Source organism: Pimephales promelas, chromosome 7 (assembly GCF_988280905.1).
Source record: "Pimephales promelas chromosome 7, fPimPro1.hap1.1, whole genome shotgun sequence".
In the NCBI taxonomy this organism is placed as follows: Eukaryota; Metazoa; Chordata; class Actinopteri; order Cypriniformes; family Leuciscidae; genus Pimephales; species Pimephales promelas.
The window spans coordinates 40,084,383-40,110,714 of record NC_142775.1 but is presented as its reverse complement, the minus strand read 5'-3'; the positions used below and the strand labels follow the sequence as shown (position 1 = coordinate 40,110,714).

At 35.3% G+C, this 26,332-nt stretch overlaps 2 protein-coding genes across 5 annotated transcripts; both read right to left on the bottom strand.

Annotated features, from left to right (window-relative positions):
* Nucleotides 1-1,871: 1,871 nt before the first annotated feature.
* LOC120487190 (E3 SUMO-protein ligase RanBP2) lies at nt 1,872-15,144 on the bottom strand. Of its 4 annotated transcripts, XM_089133488.1 has the most exons (10): nt 13,853-15,141; nt 12,977-13,072; nt 9,494-9,727; nt 8,452-8,629; nt 5,982-6,632; nt 4,237-4,323; nt 3,732-3,838; nt 3,627-3,662; nt 2,505-2,781; nt 1,872-2,312 (listed from the first exon to the last, which is right to left on the bottom strand). In XM_089133488.1, exons 1-10 carry the CDS (start codon nt 14,414-14,416, stop codon nt 2,203-2,205), a joined length of 2,340 nt encoding a protein of 779 aa, XP_088989614.1. In that variant the 5' UTR covers nt 14,417-15,141; the 3' UTR covers nt 1,872-2,202. The 4 variants fall into 4 exon arrangements, with proteins under 4 accessions (XP_088989614.1, XP_039539366.2, XP_088989613.1 ...); XM_039683432.2 differs by having other exon boundaries at nt 3,627-3,838; nt 4,237-4,320; nt 13,853-15,144; XM_089133487.1 differs by having other exon boundaries at nt 2,505-2,775; nt 3,627-3,838; nt 13,853-15,143.
* A 7,289-nt stretch (nt 15,145-22,433) lies between these two features.
* Nucleotides 22,434-25,672, bottom strand: LOC120492443 (serine/threonine-protein kinase pim-2). The gene is made up of 7 exons (XM_089133666.1): nt 25,291-25,672; nt 23,852-23,912; nt 23,562-23,658; nt 23,401-23,451; nt 22,912-23,290; nt 22,645-22,821; nt 22,434-22,537 (listed from the first exon to the last, which is right to left on the bottom strand). The coding sequence occupies exons 1-7, from the start codon at nt 25,553-25,555 to the stop codon at nt 22,434-22,436; spliced, it is 1,134 nt and encodes a 377-aa protein (XP_088989792.1). The 5' UTR covers nt 25,556-25,672.
* Between the last annotated feature and the right edge of the window lie 660 nt (nt 25,673-26,332).

Sequence of the window (26,332 nt, the reverse complement as noted above, 5' to 3'; positions counted from 1 at the left end):
CCATAGACAGAAGACCCTTTGGCACTTGAGCCTTAAATCCTTGCATACGGACCTGTAGCTCCTTTTCCAACTGCTCAGCACTTTGGTCCGATTCAGAAAGGGTTCTTCTCAGCAGCCTTTGACGAGCCATAAGGGCAGCAGTCTCAGCCTCAGCTCTTATTCTGGCTGATGATGTAGTAGACATGGGTCTACTCACTACTGTACTGGATTTCTTTGATCTCAACGACACATTAGACACACTATCACTTGGCCCAATGTCGTCATTTACATTTTCCACAGTCTTACCTATACATGCCTCACCACCGAAAACAGCAGGTTCTAAACATGGTGCAACAACCCCCTCTGCTGGTGCCTCTAGCAGCCATTTATTTGTCTCCTCCACAAAAGCAGTTTTATGGTCCTCAACACTGCAAAACCAAGCATTTTGTTTTTCTTGTTCCTCAGGTGGGAGCATAGAAACCACCACACCATGAATGTGACTCGCTTCTGTGAACAAACTTGACAAACTTTCAAGACAAGACCGTATTTTTTCAGCATTTCCAACACTGTGCATTAATTTTTTTATTTCTCTTATTCCATCTTTAATTTTTTTTACCTTTGCTTTGCGCTCTTCTTGGAGATGCTCCAATTTATATTCAAAAGCTTTAGGTGTAAGTTTTACTTGCCTTTTCTCAGTAGACCCGGTACCAGTCGACTTCATTTTCGTTTACAAGATAATCCAATGATCACAAAAATCTCTACTAACAAAATGCTTAAAACAACACCCTTTTGTCACGTTTCCATATGAACAAGGTGCAATGCTGTCTTTGATTCCCTCTAACTTATTTACAGAAGCTAAACTAACTCAACCCTAGTCTTCTGTGCATACTAGCGGTGGGTATTTATGTACCTAAATACCGATAGCCTTGAACCAGACAGACCGTCTTAGAACCAGAACTACGGCGGTACTCCCAAGCACAATGCTTCACCCGCTTGACACACGAACAAAAACACTACAAACGGTCCCAAAGCAAACAAACAGTACCATCACCTTCTGTGAAAGTACCGCTAAGCCTAGCAGGGAATACAAATGTTTCTTATGTATCTTAACAGACAATCCCCAATGTTCAATATTTATGCCTTGTGATAAAGACGATTGCGATGACAAATAAGCATAACGGCCAATTTATGAATGAATGGGCTTACGCGAATCTCAACGCGCTGGCTCGTCAACATTCCAACACTGAAAGCGATCGCAAACATCCAACGTTATCATTACAATACGTTTGAATCAACGCAACAACAAACTTTCTGTTGACATTATATTCTGGCGTATATTACTCAAATGAAACCAACCAAACAACTAAAACGCCACAGCAGGCTGAAACATGAGGATTCACACTGAAGACGCGTCACGCTGAACCTTTGTATGTATTGAGTCTCTTTATTACGCTATTTCACAAACATAAACAACAAATCACTTACTTCGAGCGATGCATGTTGTAAGCAGTGCAAAGGTACCTCAGAGACATCAGTAACGGATGTTAGTGATGATAACATTGGTGGGAAAAACAGTGGTAAAGCCAGTGGTGACGGTCAACAGAAAGTTTCTCCCCATAATCACCCTGCAGCCATGATCCAAACCCAAGCTTGCGCACAGGTGAGCACACTCACACATTAATACAGACATCGCACCCCCAGTAACGCCCACAGTCACCGATGACGTCACCATGCGCGTGCATGTACACAACAGTGCAAGAAAAAGAGAAAACATAATAAAAGCCCAAAACCCAGTGTATGGCTCCTACAGTCTGGATTATGATTTATAATCAATAAATCAATTCTGAATAACAAAAAGTGAACTTTGACACACACACTCACAAAACAGAAAATGTGTTTACACAAATCTTGTTTATTCAAAGACTACATCATCTCTTTTCTCCAGACAAAAACCAAAGACCTTTACATACGTGGAGCAAAAATAACTTTGTCACAGTGCAAATTATTATTACGTTTTTTTTTTCAAATAGAAGTATCATTTCCCTCAATACTAATTCAAACTGTGAAAAATATAGAAAAATATCATATTTACATAGTTTGAATGGCTTGATCAAGTCAAAGCTAGACGTTAAACTCATTCAATGTGACATAACATCATTGTTCTAACATTAATACTCGTTCAGTGTGACCTCTGAGCTAGGTTACTAGATAGGAAAGGCAGCTTTACTTTTGCGAAGTGTGACTCTTACAGTCTGTAAAAGTTTTTGTGAAAGAAACTGCCAGTTCCGGCGTCTTAAACTTGGCAGTAAACCTCCGTAATACAGCATCTCCCTCTGTGTGGAAATATAAGCACATGTAAAGCCAGGTTAGCTTTTATTTCTATAGCGCTTTATAAAGATTGCATTGACTCAATGCAAACTTCAAATATGAGATATATTAATACTGATATATCAATAGATATAATATATTGATAATATCAATACTGAATATTAAGTGTATTTTGTAAATGTTGTGAGTGTGTGTACCTGAAGAGTCAGCAGCGGTCCATGTCACTGTGTTTGCAGAAGTGCTCAATGGTTTCGGGTGAATGGCTCTGGTGATGCAGTGGTTCACACACACCTTTTTATCCCCTTCTCGCCTCATAAATAAGCGGTAGATCTTCCTCAAGGGATGGAAAAGGATCTCAATGTCTCCTTCACCACAGGCTTTCCACTTGTTAATATCACAGTCCCAGTGGTAAAGTTTGACCTTCTCCTTCAACAACATCTCCTCTTCGTCCTCCTCGACCGATGGAAGCTCCACCTCGAGGGAAGCAATGACATAATTAACCAATGAATACGGTTTACACTCATTTTCGAACTTGTTAGGCACGTCAATCAGAATCAAGGACCGGAATTATCTGCTTTATAATGAAAATACAAATGCGTGTTAAAAAAAACTATAGGATATTGTCTATTTATTAGTACTTATGAAGCTAATATTAATGCCTTATTCTGCATGATTATATTCTACAATACAAACACAACAACTAGCTTACTAATTATTAATAAGCAGTGATTAGAAGTTTACTGAGGCAAAAGTCGTAATTAATAGAGAGACCTAAATTAAAGTGTGACGATACACAATAAAAATGAAATAGCTGAAAATTAAATGAATAAAAACTAAAACTGGAATATAAATAAATTAATTCTAAATAGCAATATTGGAATGTTTAATTTGATTCATACAACTAATTACACTTGATTTATTTGACTAATTAAATTTGATTTAAATGACTAATACATTTCTAAATTTGAAAAAAAAAACATTGATTTTAATAAATAACTTTTAACTTTTATACACAGTGTATATATATATATATATATATATATATATATGGGTTATTTGATTTGACAGCACTAAAATAAATTAAAAATTAAAAAAAACATAACAATTTAGAATGAAACACAAGTCTTGAGAGAAACCAGTCTAAACACAATAAACATTTCTATGAAAAGTGTTTGTACACAATAGAATCAGATTCCGTGTAAACTTTATAATTTCAGTACGTTACAGAGAAACAACTACAAAACCACAGTACTTTTACAACAACTTCCTCAAGTATTATTTTATTACACAGGCAAAGCTGAAAGGGAAGAGATATCTACATGTGTAGGTGCTTCATCATCATCATCCTCCTCCTCCTCATCCTCCTCATCCTCCTCATCATCATCATCATCATCATCTTCCTCATCATCATCCTCATCTTCCTCATCATCATCATCCTCATCTTCCTCATCATCATCCTCCTCCTCATCATCACTCTTTTTGCTTTGCATCTCTGTTGCATCTCCAGCATTTTCCCCGGGAAGATTTGCATCTTCAGAAATAAACGAGAATTTATTTTTAACACAGAAAAACAAGACTGCGATATTAGAAGCAGCCGATGACATCACTACGGAAGCGTATCGCACTCACTTGAAGAAAAAAAAAATCCAGCCTGAATTAACGAGTTAATTATCTCAGAATTACGAGATATTTTTCTATATTTTAACTCGTTGATTCAGGAATACTGAGCAAAAACTGCTTAATTCTAATACAATTCACTCGTTAATTCAGAAAAACAGAGTAGATTTGTTTCCTCAAGTGAATGCGATACGCTTCCGTACCATCAGAGCCTTAATGAAGATTTAATGTTGATATCTGTAGTGACATAAACATGTGCATTTGTGGCAGTATTTCAGCAAACTGGTGTTCACTGTAACCAGAACATCCTACCATGACCAGCGGAGGAATCTCCTCGCACGGACAGACCAGGACACAACTCTCCTTTTAAAGGTTTGACTGCCTCCTCACGATCTTCTTCTGAATAAGAAAGAGACACCACATTAATGCCTTGAGCTAAAAAAAAAAAAAAAAGCAAAAATAAACAAGGTTCAAGGTCCAAAAGACAGTTTCACTGCAGCTTCAAAGGGCCTTCAAAAAACATGTTTATTAATGTTTTTACTCAACATTTGTGTAGTTTTTGGAGGATTTATGATTTTTTTTTTATTTCTATAAATAAATTAATACATATTTATTTAAATAGGATTTTTACAAAAATAACAGCATTTCTTTCATTCCTGGGGATACCATGGATAATTTTACAAGGTTGAATGTAAGATTTTTGCCCATTTTTTGGAAAATACAGGTTAAAATTTGTAATAAGTCACTTTAACCACTAGATGGCTATAGAGCTCCACTAGGCCTATAAACTATTTGAATTACTGAAAGATATAGTTTCTAAAGTTGGATTCAGTTGAATTCATATCTAAATATTATAAAATCACAATTATAACAAAAATAAAATGCTTTTTGTCAAAGTTTAGCATTTGTTTTTGTAAAAAAAAAAAAAGTAAATTGGGTATAAAATCGAACAACTAGGAACAATAGAACAATAGTTGGTCTCATTTATTTTATCGTTTTTATAGCCTTACAAATGTATTCCTGTGTGTGTGTGTGTGTGTGTGTGGTTCTGCATTTTAGAGTATTTTATTTTACAAATGATAAGAGAACAGTTTTTATAGTCTGTATGTATTCCTGTATATTGTATTCCTCTATATGTGTGTGTGCACGTGTGTGTGTGTGCACGTGTGTGAGCATGATCATTTTAGATTGAGGACGTTTTTTTGCATTTTTGGAAGTGCGCCACTTGATTTCTGTCATTTCTGTCTGTGTTCTGCGTTATTTCTGATTTTGATGATGAATTTTGTCTATTTTGAGTCCAATGATAAATATTTATTTATTTATAGATATTTAAAAGATATCATAAATCCTCAAAAAACTGCACAAATGTTGAGTAAAAACATTAATAAACAGTTAAATAATATTTGTAAAAAAAAAAAAAAAACTAAAAAAAAAACTATTGTTCTGTTACAAAATTAAATGTTATTTTTTGGGGTCCAATGGCCCCCGAAGACCACGAGTGTGACTATTTTTGTCACGCCTACATAAAAACAGAAAGAATTCCATTTTAAAAATTTTTTTGTAGATCTAGACAGTGTTGAGAGCCGTAGGAAGTTTCATACCATTTGGAAAAAGAGAAAAAAAAATTTAATTCAAGCAAAAGTCATTTGGGGTCTAACAGACCCCGAAGACCATCAGAGGGTTACGATTCCACACGATGAATAAGGGTCTTATCAAGCGAAATGAAAAAAAAAAATTTTTAAAAATAAAGTTTAAGATTTATAAGCTCAAATGCTCTGTGATGCGCGTTCGTGCCTCTCCTGTTTGAACTCGTTCATCAAAATGAACGATTCTTTTTTCGAGTCATTTGGACCTTGAACCGTTTGGACCCCATTGAAGTCCATTATATGGAGAAAAATCCTGGAATGTTTTCATCAAAAAAAACTTAATTTCTTTTCGACTGAAGAAAGAAAGACATGGACATCTTGGATGACATGGATGGGGGTGAGTAAATTACCATCAAAAAAAAGTGAACTACTCCTTTAATTCAGCAAATCTGCAGGATTACAGACGCTCACCTGTTTCTGATACCCTGGATGCGGCGGCCACTGCTTCCTCAAAGATTTCCCTGAAGGCATCGGCCGACTCCTGCAGTTTAAACCGCACCGCTAACGTCTGATCCACGCCGTCTCCGTCAGCAAAGTCCAGCGCATTCCACGTCCACGCTTTCCCGCTCGATTTCACTGGCTCGAGCTTCATATTTGAGGCAATCCAGTGGTTTGCACATAATTTCAGAACCCGCTCTCTCCTCATCACGAGTCTTGCACCCTTGGGTTTATCATTTTGAAGTATTTTAATTTCGCCAACGCCTCTTTCCTTCCACTCGATCGATTCTCTGTCGAAGCGGAACAGTTTGGCTCTGTGACTGAAAACTACGCGCTCATTTTCCTCTCCAGTCGAGATGTCAATAAGATCCGGTAATGGTACAGCTGGCTCGTATATTTGGCTCGTATATGGCTCATATGGTTTAGAAGGAAAATGCTGAAAACTGAAGTTAAATTCTGGCTCCCCAAAACGGAAGATTTCCTTCTGAACAGTTGAAAGCAGATTACAGACATTAGATGTGTCTTCGTTCTTCACCAGGCTGATATCACAATATGGCCGCTCGTCTTTTTTACCAAACGCTGGAGTTGAAGACAGTTTTACAGTTCCTCCAACAGGAGGCAAAACTACGGAGGAAAGCAAATGACGTGTTTACTATCTTTAAATGTAGGATTTTTCATTTTGTACACGTAAATCTATGGAAGCTTGTTTCCGCCACTGAATGAAAAATATAAAAGGTTATTGCGACTTTTTATGTCACAATTCTGACTTTTTTTCTCACAATTGTGAGTTTACTTCTCGCAATTCTGACATTATTTCTCAAAATTGCGAGATGGAGAGTCAGAATTGTGAGATATAGAGTCAGAATTGCGTGATATAAAGTCGCAAGTGCGAGATATAAAGTCAGAATTGCGTGATATGAAGTCAGAATTGCGAGATATGAAGTCAGAATTGCGAGTTATAAAGTCAGAATTGCGAGATATGAAGTCAGAATTGCGAGTTATAAAGTCAGAATTGCGTGTTATAAAGTCAGAAATGCATGATATAAAGTCAGAATTGTGAGATTTAAACTATTCTGAGGGGGAAAAAAAGTTAATCTTTTTTTCCCCTTAGAATTGGCCTAATAAGTTGCAATTGCGAGTTTATATCTCACAATTCTGAGAAAAGATGTCAGAATTTCGACATATAAACTCGCAATTATGTATAATAAAGTCAGAATTGCGAGATATAAAGTCAGAATTGCGAGATGTAAACTCGCAATTGTGAGAAAAAAAGTCACACTTCTGTCTAAATAAAAAATATAATAAATAATTGTGACTTTTTATCTCGCAATTCTGACTTTATAACACACAATTCTGACTTTATAACTCACAATTGCGACTTTATATCACGCAATTCTGAGAAATAAAGTCAGAATTGTGAGATACTCGCAATTGTGAGAAAAAAAGTCAGAATTGTGAGAAAAAGTCAGAATTGTGAGATAAAAAGTCACAATTATTTATTATATTTTTTATTCAATGGCGGAAACAAGCTTCCATATAAATATGTTAATGTCCCGATGTAGTCAATCATTTTATCTCTTAAAACTCATCTTTGAGCACCAAAATGACATATTTAAATGATTTTTTTCCTTGAAAAAAATTCTTCACGTCTTAAAATAGCTTGAATGTAACAAATACGAGTTTTTTGTTGTTGTTTATGTTGCTACAAATTAAGACATAACTGTCACTAAAAGTTTCTCAGAATATAATAGAGTCAGATACTGAATTTTGATGTAGATGTAGCCTATAGTTTGTCAAAGTAATACCAACATTAAAGTGCCCCTGTGGTGAATATCCAGTTTTTAATGTTGTTTATGTGTGTATGTGGTGTTTTTAATCCGCTTTAACACACACCGTGTCTAAGTTGATAAGTGGACAGCATTTCCTCCTTAAAACTGCAGTGAACCAAAGACAGTCTCAAAAACACGCTTTGGTGTTTCTGACGTCACAAACGACCTTGTAACCAATCAGATCAACGTGTGATCGTCAACCAGTGGATCTCTGAGGGAGTGGAGGCGGGGCTCATTTGCATATTCATAGCACCGCGCATACTAAATGAGGCAAGGGTGTCGAGTTACATTCAACATATTTTAAGGCATGAAAAAATTGTATTCAAGGAACATTTTTTTAAATGTTTAAATGTCATTTTGGTGAGTTTTTAGGGATATAATGATTGGCTATAAATGTCACTGTCCCACACAAACTATATATCAAAGAAAAGACACTGTTTTAAATAGATGTGAAATAGCAAAAATTGCTTATCTTAGTTTGATGAGTTGAAGTAATGTAAAATCATATGTCGTCGTGACTCATTGATCATATCACATTTTTTACAGTGGGATAGAACTCGAAAATGGAGAGTCTATCAGTTTTTTTATTTATATATTTAATGAAGTCTTCCAACCTTTTAGAGACTTGAACTTGATCTCGATCTCTGTCGTTTTGGTGACATCCATCAAACGCTCTTGCATTTTAGAAACCAGCATCCTCACGTTGTGATAAAAAGCATCTGGATGTTCAGAAACGCTGGAAAGATCTTCAAATTCTTCAGACGAGGATTCTTCACAGTCAGATGGGCAATTCTACAGATACATAATAAATAATGCAGAAAAAAGAAAACACAAAAATGTACATTAATTCTTTCAAAACTTTGTCTTAGAAGATATGGTTCTATTTAGAACCCGAAATGGTTCCATCCCCCGCTTCATATATGGAACTCCAAAATAGTTCTATATAGAAACTTTTTTTTTTTTGGTAAAAGGTTCTATTGGCCAAGTATGGAACCCCAGGGTTCTATATAGAACCCAGAGGAACCCTTTTTTAAGAGAGTAAAGAAACTTTTAGGGGTTCCAAATACGTAGCGCTAATAGAACCTTTTAAGGTTCTATATAGAACCTTTTCTTCTAAGAGTGTAGGCTACATTTAAAAATATATATATCGAAAAGTAAATATAATCTAGTGGTTTCCTCATCAAACATTGAGAAAGTGTTGTTGTTTTATAAACTTAAGAGTTTTATTAAAGTGAAAATCCAGTTTTTAATATTGTTTATATGTCTATGTGTCTACGAGTCTATGTGTAAATTCATAGGTCGACAAGTCAAGTGTTTCCTCCTTAAAACTGCAGTGAACCAAAGACAGTCTCAAAAACATCGCTGGTGTTTCTGACATCACAAACCACCTTGTAACCAATCAGATCAACGTGTGATCGTCAACCAGTGGATCTCTGAGTGAGTGAATGGAGGCGGGGCTCATTTGCATATTCATAGAACCGCGAATACTAAATGAGGCAAAGGTGTCGAGTTACATTCAAGATATTTTAAGGCATGAAAGAAAAATGTAAATATGTAATTTTGGTGATCAAAGATGAGTTTTAAGGGATACAATTATTAACACCACGGGGACTTTAGATTAGAATACGAGTTTGTTTTTGGAGAATCTTCCCAAACCTGCAGGAAATGAATGTGATCTCCAGAGGTCATGAGCTGATCAAGATCAGACACCTTCCTCTTCATGCCAGCGATCTTCTGTTGGACTCTCTCCTGAAGTCCTTCAATGTGACTGAGTTCAGCTCTCTGTTGATCTGCGATCAGTTCCTTCACACGACAGCATGTTTCCTGAACGCCGGACACCACCTCGCTGAAGACTCGCTCACTTTCTGCGACTGCTGTCTGCGCTGAACGCTGTTCCAGGAAGAACAATCACTAAATATATCTTACATATACTGGAATCACTGATCACAACTTTAAAGGGATACTCCACTTTTTTTGGAAATAGGCTCATTTTACAACTCCCTGGGAGTTAAACAGTTGACTTTCGTTTTTGAATCAATTCAGTCGATTTTCTGATATTTAGAAGAATATCAGTAACCAGACAGTTTGGGGTCTCATTGACTTCCATAGGAAAAAAATATAATATGGAAGTCAATGAGACCAGAAACTGTCTGGTTACAGATATTCTTCTAAATATCAGAAAATCGACTGAATACATTTAAAAACGGTAAAACTCAACTGTTTAACTCTGGGGGAGTTGTAAAATGAGCCTATTTCCAAAAAAAGTGGAGTATCCCTTTAACAAGCTCCTTATGTCTGCCTAAATGTGAATACTTCATGTTAGCTAACTGCATAATTTGACTATACTATTTTATTTATCTTTACATTTCTGAAATAACGTTACATTCCTCAAAGTTAAAGGAACACTCCGACTTTTTGGGACTTTAGCCTATTCACCTTACCCCCCAGAGTTAGATAAGTCCATACATACCTTTTTCATCTCCGTGCGTGCTATAAGTCTGTTTGACGCACCCACCGCTAGCCTAGCTTAGCACAAAGACTGGATGTGAATGGTTGCAGCTTTCATACTAATCCAAATGAGTGACAAAATAACGCAAACGTTTTCCTATTTACATGTTGTGGTTTGTATAGTCACAGAGTGTGCAAATATCAAGGCCATATGAGACACAGACATCTTTTGACCGTATAAATACTATATTTTCTGAAGGGGAAGCACTGCTACTTGGGCAGAGTGATAACAATCACCTGAGACGCACCGTGACGAGGAGCAGAGAGTTCGCTTCGCTCAGCGTTGGAATAAAGAGTCAGCAATTACTAACGTTAGATAGAAAAGCAAGGTTTATCATGGGTGTTTGCTTTATTGTATGAGCTGTGACAATAAACAGGGGAGACCAGGTAATACAGTACCATGTTTCATTGATTTCCAACCAAAAACGCACCCAGATTTATAAATATCATGAATAAATAATTATTATTACAGGAATCAATATATTTTAAATGCAATTTATTAGCTGAACCAAATGTATTCAACAGTAAATACATTTGCCTATATAATATATACAGTATTGCATTACTATAGGATAGAATAAGGGGAAAGTAATAGCACAAATTGTTTTTGCACAATGAACTCACAGCCTATCGTACCCTTTTGCACGCTCAAGTTCGTTATTTCCATGGTTATTTCAAATTTAGGCTACTAGGCGCGCCGCGCGCAGGGTGCAAGTTCAACGCGGTAAACGCGCTCGTTTTTTCCCAAGCGCGTCCGCACCGCATCAAGATAAAAACATATTCATACCCTAATCATATAATAGTCTCACTAACGTTACATTAGATCTGGCTAATAATGGCACTGTTACAGTAGGTCATCTAAAAACATAACAGAACACTTACCTCAGCCGCAGGTGATCCACTTGTCCTGTCTGTGCTATCGATGGGATGGCTATATCCTTCAGCACATTATGGTCCGTGTGGAAAATTCCATTTTTTCAAAATAGTCGTCCTCATTGAAATGTACCGAGCAAACATAATGTCCCTTGATAATCTTAGGTGTGTTTGGATAAATATCCAGAGTAAGTTAGCCATTTCTTCATCCAGTCAGCGTTTTTAGTTGGAATTCTGTGAAACATGGTATTACCTCCCCTGTTTACAGTCGCAGCTATTTACAATAGAGCGAAAACCCATGACTCTAAACTACGCTTTTACTATTTATAAATTGCTGACTCTATTACCCAAACACTGAACGAACTCTCCGCTCCTCACCACGGCGTGTCTCTGGTGATGCGGTTATTACGCCGTCAAAGTAGCAGTGCTTCGCCTTCAGAGAATAGTTCCCAGGTTTTATACGGTTAAAAGATGTCTGTGTCTCATTTGACTTTGTTATTTGTACATTATGTGACTATACAAATCACAACATGTAAATAGGAAAACGTTTGCGTTATTTTGCCACTCATTTGGATCAGTATGAAAGCTGCAACCAGTCACATCCAGTCTTTGTGCTAAGCTAGGCTAGCGGTGGGTGCGTCAAACAGACTTATAGCACGCACGGAGATGAAAAAGGTATGTATGGACTTATCTAACTCTGGGGGGTAAGGTGAATAGGCTAAAGTCCCAAAAAGTCGGAGTGTTCCTTTAAGAACAAACATTCTTCCAGTAACATTAATAAAATATTCATATATATGTATCGCTTTAATAATGTTCCAAAAATAGTTGGAATGCTTTAGTCGGATGTTCGTCTAACGTTTTTTTAAATGGTACTTCTGGTTTAAAGAAAACATTCAAAAGTTACACTCTGCAGAATGGATTATGTAAATAATAATAATAAAATATATATTTTTAAATTTAATGTTTCCTTAACGTTCCCATAACCACGCAAAAACATTTTTAAAAAATTTTAAAAATGTAATGTTTAGATTAGGGCTGTCAAACGATTAATCACAATTAATTGCATACAAAATAAAAGTTTGTGTTTACATAATATATGTGTGTGTAGTGTGTATAATTATATATATATATATATATATAAATACACATATGCATGTATATTTAAGAAAAAATATTATTTATATATAAAATATTTATACAGTATATACATGAAAGTATTTCTTAAAAATATACAAGCATGTGTGTGTATTTATATATATACAAAATAATTATACACAGTGCACCCACATATATTATTTAAACACAAACTTTTATTTTGGATGCGATTAATCGCTTGACAGCCCTAGTTTAGATGCTTTAGAAAACATTCAGAAATGACACTTTCATAACTAAATGGGAAAGTTAACAAAATACGCTTGTAAGCTGAGTATTTGCTTCTCAGATGTTTTCCTGAAAAGAAAAATCCAAGATCTTTCTCTAAAGTTTCAGAAGACGTCTCAACAATTTCTCAAACTGTGCTCAGATTTGCCAACATCTCTCATCAAACTCTGCAAAGAGCAAATGATGTGAGCTGCTTTCCACATTAATATCCACAATTATATCCTCTTACTCAGATGTACTTCTCCTGGATCCATTAATCATAATAGATAAGTCAATTACTGTATATCTCTAGAGCAATGAAAGAGCACTCTCTGTGCAACATTTTCTTCTGATAACGTGAGTGATAGACTGATAAATTGATCTGTGATCGATACTCACTCGGATTAACTCCTCCGCCTGCGTCAGCTCTTTGAAATCCTTCTCTCCGTCTTGGATGTTCTGCAGAAACTTCACACGCGTTTCCATTAACTTCCTCTGGTGACAGAAAATAGTTTGTTTTTAACTGCTGATAACACCTGTAAATGCGCATTACGTTAACTTTTAGAGACCAGGATTAAGATATTGGGAACACTTTACTATAAGGTTTCATAGCTAACTAACTAAGAGTGAACAATACTTCTATTATTTTCAAAATAATACATTATTAAAAAAAAAAATTTCACCCTGTTAGTGAAAATCCAGCTTTTAATGTTGTGTGTATGTGGTGATTTTAATACGCTTTAACACACACACCGTGTGTAAGTTCATAAGTGGACAGCATTGGTCTTTCTTACGTCACAAACCACCTTGTAACCAATCAGATCAACGTGTGATCGTCAACCAGTGGATCTCTGAGTGAGTGAGTGTGTGGAGGCTTGTTTCTAATGTATTAATATATAATTTTGGAAATAAATAAATAAATAAATAAATAAAAAAGAGTGTGTGGAGGCGGGGCTCATTTTATTCATAGAACCATAGTAAATAAGGTGTAGCGTTGCATTCAAGCAATTTTAAGGAGTGAAGACATTTTTTTCCAGACAAAACATGAGTTTTAAGCGATAAAATTATTGACTCTACTAAAATTATGATAAAATTATTGACTTTAAAAATTATTGAGGGACTTTAGGCTACGATGTGAACTAACATGAACAAACTAACATGAACAATGATTAATAATACTGTGACAAATGTACTGTTCATTAATAATGTTAACAAATGAGAGCTTATTGTAAAGTGTCACCAGATTGTCAGATATTAAAAGCCCAGGACCTCTACCTGTCTGTCTGCTCTTTCGTCAGACGCTGAGATGGTGTCGTGACTCTTGTGTTCATGCATCGCACACAGCAGACAGACACACTGCTGATCAGTGCGACAGAAAACATCGATGAGTTTGCCGTGCTGAGAGCAGGTTTTGCCGTGGAGATCCGTGGCTGAGTCCGTCAGCTGGTGTTTCCTCCAGCCGTGCAGATCGTTGTGTTTCTCCAGGTGAGACTCACAGTAAGAGGCGAGACAGGTGAGGCAGGATCTGACGGCTTTGCTCGTTCTCGAGGTGCAGGAGTCACAGCTCACATCTTCGTCATCCTCAGCCTGCTTGCTTCTCATCTTCATCAGCTTCTCGGAAAGTTCGTTCACGTGGAGCCAGTCAATGGGAACAGGTCTGCGGTTAAACGTGTGTTTGCATTGAGGGCATCTGCACACATCCCGATCCCGATCCCACACACCTGCGATGCAGTCCGAGCAGAAACTGTGTCCACAGGGAATAATCGCCGGGTTTCTGAAGAGATCCAGACAAATGGAGCATCTGAGAGATTCCCGATCGAGTGAAGCTTTATCTGCCATTTTTCCATTAAAATGAAACCATGCATGAACGCTTCAGTTTCGTTAGTTTGGAAACGAGTGTGACACAACAAGCAATTCCCGAAGGAGGGATCTTTTTTTTATCACTCTGTCTTTCTTAAACTTTTAGCAACCCTCTCTATCTCTGTTACACTATCAGAAAACGTTCATTTTGCCCATGCAGGCGAATATCCGACGAATATCGATCGCGAAAGGCGTTTTGCTGTGTCGCTTTCAGGAAGTGTTCCACCTCCATATAAAGGCTATTTGTTATGGGACGCCGTTAAAAAGCGCTCACGCTGAAAATAACAGCAACATTTTATCAAATTTAGCTTAAATGTATGTTTAAAAAACTGGTATGAATTTTTGACGGTCACTTTTTAGCGCATTTACATCTATATTTGTCAACTTAGAGATATTTAAAATAGTTAAATCTAAATATTAAATGTTCACCTGAATGTTAAACATTAAATTTAAATGTTAAATGTAAATATAAATGATAAATCTAAATAAATGTTAAATCTAAATATAAATGTTAAATCTAAATATAAACGTTTAATCTAAATGTTTCGGGTGGAACCGGAAGTGCCAATATAAAAGCTCGAGGAGATCAGTGTTTATAGTGTCAAATAACGAATAAAACACATGTCATCTGGGGGAATGGACTCTTGGACATGGATTATCGCGATAATAACTACCTAAAATAATAATTCGTTTGACATTTTAGCCGAGCAGAAAGCAGCTCTGCTGGTCTTTTTACAAGCGAACGTGACAGATCATCAGTCAAAGTGAGCCCCCTCGTGGCTGGCGCTTATGGCTACAGGTCATAAATCCCGCACCTTTGATAAAAGTGGCACTAAAACATACAGTTTCTTTAAACGTGTTTATTATTTTAGGTAGTTATCGCGATAATCCATGTCCAAGAGTGCATTTGGTTTTTATGGTGGTTTTTATTTGTTATTTATTTTACACTACACATACTGACCTCCTCGAGCTTTTATTTTGGCACTTTCGGTTACCAGCATTTTCAATTTGCATATTAGCGAAATATTTAGTTTCACCCGGCCGAAACATTTAGGTTGAACATTTATGGTGTGAATACATAAAACGGTGTGAAAAGTAAAAACTGTCATCAAATATTAATCTTTGACTTGTCAAAGCACACCTTTCCTTCGTAAATGAAACTTTTAGTTTATTCGTGTTCAGCTGGCAGACCGTACAAATATTCATATGGTATTGGCATTTGTCACTGAATAAAATTAACAAATATATGAATATTACTCATGTTTATATCTATACTAAAACCCCTCAACCAGTTGTCGGCACAAAGGGTTTCATAGTTAAAGAAAACAACGTTTAAAGAGCCCGATTGCAGCATCTTCCATTTTTATCAGATTCAGGAAGTGATGATTATGTTCTCCTGAACACATGAGATGGAAACACTGCTTAATTAGCACACATTAAATAGTGCAAATTTTGATGGAAACAGAACTATTTGTCAAAGCAACAGAAAGTCAATGCTTAACAAGCACTCAAAAAATAAACGTTTGCCTCTTGTTCAATTTAATTAAGTAAAATAAGCTAAAGTAACACGATTTTTTTAACATTTTTACAACTTAATTTAATTGTGTTCAATCAACTTAATATATGTTAAAAAGCCTATAATCATTTTTGTTGTGGATATGTAGTTCCCAGCATGCTTTGCAAGGGAGTGTATAGAAGGGTACATTTAGGGATTAAAGTGTTATTTTATGTGTTTTTCAGTAAATGGAAAGATGTTGCTAATGTTAGTGTTTTGTTATGTAAGAAACTATGGACTTTCTTCATGTTTTTGAATTTTGTGGTTATCAATATGTACACTCAGTATATATGCATTAAATCTCACACTTGAACTACATATATTGGTTGTTATACTATGTAAAAGTGGTTTTAATGTAATAGGAAGTAAATGTAAAGTCAAGTTAGATAAAATTATAATGATAATTGTATCTAGGCAGGACAAAATATAAATGTAGTTAACATGACACACAATTTTCTTTAGGAATGGCAAATTCTTTTTTTTTTTTTTTAGTTTTTAGTCGTCTTGACTCAATTATTTTAATTTCGTACAACACGATTACAACAAATCGAGTTCAATTTTGTTGGAAAAATTTAATTTTGTGGAAAAGTTTTCCTTAATTGAATTTAGTTTGTTCAACGGCTTATTTTTTTGAGTGCGTCTTCTCTCATGGACACACATGTGTGCCTGTATGATTAAGAGCACAGTGATTCAGAGGTCTCACCTCTATGTGTCCCGTCGGACGTTTGATTGGCTCATTATGGCGGCCTATCATCACCTGACGTCCAGCAGAACAACCTGACATCGTTAAACCCGAGACTTTCACCTTGTTTGATTGTTCTTACACACTTCTCCAGCTGGTGACGATGGAAACTTTTCTATTCAGTTCGTCACTTTGCTGGAGTGGCTTTCACACAGATTGGTTTGATCATTTGATCGCTCTCTTTGGCATTACAAACCTCATCATGCACACTCTGGCTGACTAGAACAACACTTACTTTGACTATAAAAGCACTTACGAACTTCACCGGTCCCTGGTCTTTCTTCAAGCCATCTGTGGCCAGCTCCTCTGACTACTATATGCTCCACTAACACTCTTATTTTCAATCAGTACGATGACATGACGAGTTTCCAGGCACTGTAGGAGTCGATCCGCCTGCGCTTTGATTGGCCAGTTGGGAGAACATGACATTTTGTGACTAAACCTTTTTGTAGTTATGGCTGCATGACGTGTTTATTCATTTGCAGAAATGAGAAGAGGTTGTCTCTTAAAAGCCCTTCAGATGCTCATTCATGAGATGGGGGGACCAGTGAGCAATACAGTAAAACATGGTTGCCAGCAATTTACCAGAGAAATTTATCCTGAAAAATGCGGTACAATCTTGAAAATTAAGGTTCTGAGGATTTTTTTCACAGATTCCAAATAGAAGAACCATTCTTTGAACATGCGAACATTCTAAAGAACCTTTAGTGTTTCCATTGATGTTGAAGGTTCTTCATGGAACCACATATTTTCATTGATATAATACTCACTGTAAAAAATAAACTGTAATTTTTACAGTAAAAAAAATACGGCAGCTGTGGTTGCCAGAACTTTACCGTCAAAAATACGGTTATTAGTTTTACAGACTTAACTTAAAAATCACAGTAATAAGCATATTTTATTATATGATATAATATAATTTACACTGTAAAAAATAAATCGTAAATTTTACAGTAAAAAAAAACGGCAGTTGTGGTTGCCAGAACTTTACCGTTAAAAATACGGTAGGAACGTTAATGGTTTTACAGACTTAACTTAAAATTTACAGTAATAAACCGTATTTTATTTTCAGATAAAATGTTGATTTACCAACTTATTAATATCTGTTTTAGACCTGTTTTGTAATACACTAACAACCATCAATCATCACAGCAGTGATGAGAGTTACTTGAGCAATCACAGCTCATCATAAATGATCACTTATTATATAAAGAAGCTGCACAGTGTCATTCACACAAACATTAAACACCATCATGGTAACACACGTGAAATTAAAAAATGCAATAAACATTAATTTAACAACATTAAATGTAACATAAATCCCTAACTGATTAGAAAATACAATAAAACTATGAGGAACTATAGTTATTTAAAACAAAAATACATCAAATGTGAAGTGTCACACAGGGAATTGTGGGAATGTCAATTTACGGTTTTTCACTGTAAAATACTTTCAAAAACTGTAAATTTAACGATATTTTACTGTAAAATTATATCACAGTTATTTACCGTATAAAGTACGGAAACTTTCTGTTAACCAATTAACAGTTTTGCACTGTAGCATTTTTACAGTCTTTTACTGTTAAAATCACGGATATTTTTTACAGTGTACCGACTTACTGTTTTGTACCATTGTAATATATTGACACTCAATAATCACAACAGTGATGAAAGTCACGTGATTTATTAAAGATCATCACAAGCAACTCTTCCACACGAAAGTTAATATTAATATTTAGAAGCTGCATTGTGTTTCATTCACACAAACATTAAACACCATCATGGTAACGCACATGACATTTAAAAAAAATGCAATAAACATTATTTTAACAACATTAAATGTATCATAAAAACTACAATGTACATAATTATAGGTGTTTTCATTTTCCCATGTTTGGGCCAATATACCTCACACCATTGACACCAACACAGTACATTTCAATCTGCAAAAATATAGAAAAACTGAAAGAACATGTTGTGCCATGCACCATCGATCCCTATAACCCACTACAGCTTATTACTGTACAAGTTATTAACTACATAAATCTCTCTCACCATGAAAGCAAATGACTGTCACACACTCGGACGAATGAGGCTTTCAGGTTGGTGTCTGGTATGTCTTGTAATCCAATTAGACTTCAACTAATAAAACCCAATTATGATTACACCCACAATCCTCTGCTTCCGTGATGTCAGGAGTTGAGTGATAGACTGAATGAGTGAGCAAACTAACACGGGGCACGTTGTCACACGCTTGTTTTAAATACTTCCACACATGCCAGATGACGAAACTTAGTGTATTTATTATAATCAACACAACAGATGTGGCAAAATTCAGAAATCTTTGGAAGATATCGCTGAATATATTTAACAAGCAAAAGTAGGCCTACATTCGCAAGTTCATTTTTCATCTCTGTCTTTTTGTGTGTGTGTTTATTTAAAATTAGACAAATCTGATATTATTTTAATTTTAAATGTGTTATTAACAGTCGAGATCGTATTTTAATGCTTCACTAACCAACAGAAACACTCACCCTAGTTGCGGGGCATGTTGTCACACTGCGTTACAATGAGCCCCTAAACTATGATAGTCTATTCTTGTCAATTCTATTGAGAAACCATTAGAATTAAGACTGAGAGTCCATGTTCAGAAATTATTCATTATTTTTATGTTTTGTGTGCTGTGGGACTAGCTGTTTTCCGGTCAAAAAAAAAAGAAAACAAAAATAAATGTTTTTTTTTAAAATTATTTAAAAAGGCCAATATATTAAAAAAAGTTAATAATTGTCCTTTTCTATTGAGAAACCATTAGAATAAAGACTGAGAGTTCATGTTCAGAAATTATTCATTATTTGTATGTTTTGTGTGCTGTGGGACTAGCTGTTTTCCGGTCAAAAAAAGAAAACAAAAATAAATGTTTCTTTTAATTATTTAAAAAGGTCAATATATTTAAAAAAAAAGTTAATAATTGTCTTTTATTAGATCGGATAACATTTGAATCAGTCATGTTTTGAACACACACATGGGGCATGTTGTCACATTTCACTTTCATTTAAGGTAAAAAAAAGAAAAAAAAGTATACAGTAATGAAACAAAACCACATAATTGTACTAGACGTGTGAAATGAAATTTCATGCGAGAACAAATAAATACTGAGAAAGTCAAGAGGTTGTGTCCACACGTGCAGCAAAAGCCCTGAGTGAATGGGAAAGGTGAGGTCACGTGGGTAAATCTGCCGTAACATGTCGTTAACGACGCCTCGCTTCACTGTGTAATTCGTTATTAATGCATCAAAGACGAAACACTGGAAACTGGATCAGCGACAGGACCAGTGACGTCACCGTTTATGGAAAAACAGCTTATGCAATCTGGAATAAATGAACGTGTTATTCTAATCTTCACCGATCAAAACATCCATTGCAGCGATTGCTTAAATCTAAAACAGGTGCATACTATTTTTCTTTATATCTCCGCTATTTCCTTTTTATCAGTGCTTTTATATTTAAACACTGAATTCCCTACAATTACGCAGATGAGTTGGATAAACATGTATAATAACATATAAGTGGATTCTGAATGTGACCTTCTGAAAATGTTCATACAGGATTGTTTTGTTTCTGTCCTTATATATATATATATATATATATATATATATATATATATCAACGACATTTTCCAGGCTTGACAGCGCAGGTGAATAAAGTAACAAATATATATATAGGCCTATATATATATATATATATATATATATATATTAAATATGCAACTGAGATCAATAATCAAAGAACAAAATAAATTTAATTTATGCTGTGAAGTGTTTGATAACTTTATTCAATTTCAGTATATTTCCATACCTGAAAATCTCAAAGTCCCCCTGTAATGTTGTTTATGATGTCTATGTGGTATTATTGATATGCTTTATATAAGTGGACAGCATTGCTGAGTATTTCCTCCTTAAAACTGCAGTGAACCAAATACAGTCTCAAAAGCTCAAATGTAGTAGTTCATTTTATAGCTTTTATCTATTGATTCAAAAGCGTATTTGTATTACCTTTGTATATTTATTCATTTAAACTGTGCAGAATAATAATTAATAAACTAAAATTGTATGTGTGCATAATTTAAGGGTGTAATAATATCGTAACATATCATACAAAATTATTATTCTAAATAAGCATTACTAAAAGCCAGACATTTTGTCTTTAAAAATAAAAGTTCACTTTGCAGTTGATTATTTAGAATATATATGTTTGAATACATTTACAGTGATCAAAAATACAGGGCACATTACATTATTATTTTCACATATTAATTTCTGGCTATTTTCAGGGGTCCAAACAACATAGAGTACACAATTGAATTAGTCTTTTTCAAGATAATATATAGTATAACATTTCCATAAGTAGCCTACTTATTTATGTCTACAAACGTTTTACTCTTGTGGTATAAATAATAAAACAAGCACGTGTTAAAGTCACCCTGAAATTACAAGAGACAAATCTTGTTTTTTATGGAATATTTATTTGCACATAATTTTTCACTTTTGAAAAGAAAGCATCTTTAATGGTATTGATGGTTCCATGAAGAACCAGCACAAATGTTCTTTATATTATTAAAAAGCCACATATATTATACAAGTAAAAAATCCTTACAAAAAAATCTATAGAACATTATATATATATATATATATATATATAATTATGATATGTATCAAAAATAAATAAATAAACAACTATGAAAAGTGTGCTGTTAAGTAAGTTGTGCATTAAGAAGTGTCAATAATCAAGTCAATGGGCATTATCAAGTCAATAAACAGTCAAATCTCAACAATCCATTGTCACAAGATGACTTTCAAGTCAAATAAACCACAAAAAGAAAGTCAAAGGCATAAATTTATTAACACAATGTAAATCTCCCAGGTGTGGTCTTCTCTGTCATCCCTCCTCCTTTTATCCCTCGACACCACAACTGACTGAAGACAGGAATCAACTACTCCATGACCTGAAATAAAAACATAAATCAGTCTTATTTGTCTAAATGCAAAAAAAAAAAAAAAAAAAAAAAAAATTCTCCTGTAAAACGATCCAAATATGGTCATTTCCTGTTTTTCAGCAACCAATCATGAAAGTAAAAGCGGGGATTTTAACTCTAAATGCGCGATCTCATTGGCTGATGCTAAATCTTCAAAGCCAGTTTTCTCAAAATGACTTTTCTCTCACACTCCAAGTCCGAAATCTCCACTAGACACACCAAACTTTCCAGTCTTGTACCTAATTAAATTAAGAAGACATTTACAGAGCGATTTGTAAATATATTATTCCTAGCCTAATTTACATAACATTATATTCCAAAAAACATGGCGAAAATCTTTTTTTAAGGCTACTGACAGGATAACAAAAGTAGATATCCATAAATCCCTCTGTAATTTTTTTTCTAATCTAATATGTGAACACAATAAAAAAAAAATCAAATTCGTTTTTTTAAATATATGCAAATTAGTGCATATTTAATTAGATAATGCCTCATTTGCATATTTAAACATAAAATTACACAAAACTTGTGATATATTTTTTTCCTCATCTTAATGTAGGTAATGAACTGGGAAAGTTTCATGTTGATCTCTGCTAGTAAAAAAAAATGACCATACTCACCTTAAGAGGAGAAGAGCCAAAACAGTAGTTGCTCGGGCCCTGAAAAACTTAAACTAATCTAACCTTAAACCAGTCATGGAGATGCATCTTCTTCAGAATGGGTCTTTGCTGTTGCCAAGGTTGCAGACAATCACAAATCATCTGGCAGCACTCTGTGCAAAAAGACAAGAGAGTATGAACATTAACATGTCATTTACATATGCACTATTTTAAAGCTCTTGGACAGTGGTCCTCCTTTGCTCTTGGATGAAGATCTCACCTTGTGATAGGCCAGGCCTGCTCCAGATGTTTGCGTTGATCATGTACAGGTCGCTGTCTGAGGGATAACTTCCGCACACCATTGCAAACAGCAGGATGCCTAGAGACCACACCGTCGTCGGCTTGGCGTAGTACTTGCCGTAAGCCTCGACCTCTGGAGGACAGTACACCTCTGTGCCTGGAGGAAAAAGATCATGTGTGATATTTAATACATTTCCACAGCATGTTGACCATACATAATGAACGTCATAATGTTCATAATACATACCACTGAAGACATCGAAGGCAGTGTTCTTCATGAGTGCACCGCACCCAAAGTCAATCAACTTGACCTCCATGGTGTCCAGGTTCACCAGCAAGTTCTCCAGTTTGATGTCACGATGGAAGACACCACGCTTGCATGAAATTTGAGCAGCGCGAATGACCTGCCGCATAACATGCCGCGCAGTCCGCTCTTCGAGGATCCCTCCATGGAGCTCCACGAAACTAAACAAGTCCATGCAAGGAGATGGCCGTTCCATGACCATGATGTAGTGGTCTAAGCCGTCCTCCCAGTCCAGCAGTTTAATGATCTCCGGAACCTGGCGACCCTTGTTGGCCATCAATGTCAGGCCGATTTCATTGGGGAGGGGTTTGCGATGACCAGGCTGAAAGAAAGACAATGTGACCGTTAGATGGAGGTGGTTTCCCAATTAAGGACTTAGTCCACAAATTAATAGAAAAGGTTATAAATGGATAGATGGCACAGCATACTCACCACTTTGACGTATGGCATTTCTGGAAACTTCAGTGAAAACTTCACAGCCACCTGAGCAACAAAACCAAGATTTACCAATTAGCGTGTGCGCAGAAATTAGTCATATCATAGCAAACATAAATCCTGAACAGATATGTAGAAAAAAAGGAATAAAAAGAAACCTTAAGTCCATCCATGCGTCGAGTTCCTTCATAGACCGAGCCAAATCCTCCTTCGCCCAGCTTCTGGCCAATTTCATAAAACTCGCAAATGGGGCCTATTAAAAAAAACAATCACAGTTAGTATGAAATTAAATTATATCTATACATTTTATTTTATAAGTTATCATTTTTTTTATCTGATTGATGACTTGTTCTTACTCTTGAGCAGGACATTCAGCTCTGGCTCTTCCTCCTCTGGCTGTTCCTCCTCTGGCTGTTCCTCCTCTGGCTCTTCCTCCTCTGACTCTTCCTCCTCTGGCTGTTCCTCCTCTGGCTGTTCCTCGGCAGCAGGGAGGACTTCAGAAGTTGGAGCTATTTGTTAAATCAAACAAAAATAATGAACAAAATTAGAGTGGTTCTTTATGTACACTTAAAAAAAAATGGAGTAAATTTAAAAACTCAGAAAATGCTAGTAAATTTACAAAGATTTGCCAAGTAAAAACCTAAACATATTTATCAGTAGCTTTAATTAGAAATCTTTAAGTTAAATTTACTTGGAATATGGAATTAAGTAAACTTTACGGAAAATAAGTCATTTTAACTCGGGCTAGTAAAAGGTTGATTAATATCGATATCCATTACATTTCACTTAAACAATAATATTGAATTTTATTCGTCATTTATAGTATGTGTTCTAGATCATCTACGTAATTTATATTACATCATCATCACATGTTAAGCATCATGTGAACGCAAATACCTCAATACTTGGTAGGCAATACACATTTGATGGGTCGTTTTTTGTGTTTGAATGCGTCATTTTGAGGAAAAAAAATATACTCAAAATATCACAAAATGGCAAGTTACAAATACTGACCACAAAAATCAATGATAAAACAGTGTAAATACAGCTGGGAAACAGTGAAAAATTAACCTTATTAATTATTCAAGCCAAGGTCCAATGCATGATGGGAACCGCAGTATCAGAAAAGTTGAGTAATTTTTACTTAATTTTATTGAGTTGATTTTACACTTTCATTTCTACTCGCTTAAATTAAGTACTGATATGGAATTTACTTCGTTTTTTTTTTTTTATTCTTGCCTGAACTAACTTTTTCATGTAAATTACATCGTTTGTTGTTTTTTCACTAGGATTTACTTCACCAAAAAAATCATTTTTTACAGTGTAGGGGCACTTTATTTCTTGAATTCAACTTCTCTAAAAATGCAAATCTAGTTTAAATCCTCACATGCTGACTGGTTTTGTAATGGCATCTAACTTTAAAGCTACTGTCCGTTCAAAATTAAAACAATCATGAACCCGTTGTTTATATTTGGACTATTTTAGGTGTTTATTAACCGCTAGAGCGCCAAAAGTTACGGACTGCTCCTTTAAAATGGATGCCATAATGACAGCAAATAGTTCTCATTTATTATGAAGAATCATCAATTAATCAATACCGCCCTAAAAAGACTAAGTGCAGTAACTACGCAAACAAAGCAACGGAGAAAAGGGTCTTTAAAGTTTTTAGTCCAGCCAGTCAAACATGTTATGGGTAGATTATGTGGTAAGTAATACATCTCCGAAACGGGTCATAATTTAACCCAGATATTTTTTCCACAAGACAGAACACATGTCATTAAGCCCATTACAAATCTTAACTCATCTTTGACCAATTGTATAGTTACTGCACTTTGCCTTTGTAGGGCAGAAAAGTTGTATCATGGTGACATGTGACTTTACCTTGGCGAAATCTCCGATAAAATCCCGAATTATTCTGGAAGTCTTTCTCAGCCTGAGCCAGGTCGTATTTTGCAGCTCTTCGACGACGGAAGTGGAGAGTGGGCCATCTCCTCCAGCTCATTTTCTCCTTTCTCCCTCCATCAATCACACCAGTCCCAACAGTCTCATCAAGCCGATGAGGATGGTTTTCTGCCGTGTTGGTGGTGTATTTGAGAAGTACACAGGGTTCGCGTGCGCACTCCGTGTTCGGTCGTGAACTTCGCTGTCCCATGATAAATACGTTGTCACTCTGATAACAGATAATCCAAAAGTTCTACCTACAAAAGTCACTCTGATAACAGATAATCCAAATCTTCTACTACCTACAAACTGAAAAAGTGACTTTCATTGTTCAAAATACTCTAGTCTACTGTGACGTAAAATTAAGTTCTAAAAGTGACGTGTCACGTGCATTCCAACGGCTCTGAGCGCTCTAGCGCGAACTATCGTGACGTCATGTTTTCAGTTTGAATGCCGCGAAAAACAAAAAACAACATTCGCTGTGGAAGTCACTTAAATTAGTTAAATATAAAAAGAATGAAATGTAGTTAAACTTTATGGAGTAATTCTTCGTATTGTAATTAATGCCCCCACTTAGTTTACCAAATTATATGAACATTAAAAGTGTCTATAGGAAAATAAAGAAATATTGAGCTTTTTTTTATGTATATTTATTTAGTTTTTATTTGTATTTTTTCTTCTTTTTCTCCTTTGTTTTTGTTATTCCTGTTTATTTGTTTAAACATGTTTCAATATGATATCTGTCATGTGAAGCATTCCTAGGCTACTGTATTTTGTACTTGGATTTATTTCTCAATAAAATAAAAAAAAAACACAAAGTGGGAAAGAGCTTTGCGATTGATTGTACAACTAGATTTGACAAAAAAAAAAGCAAATCGATTGCTGCAATTCACAGAAACAACTGGACTCAGTCAGCAAAAGGTGGATTTGCAGTTATCATTTTGAGTCAATATGCTGAATTTAGCTGTAAAACCATACCCACATGTTA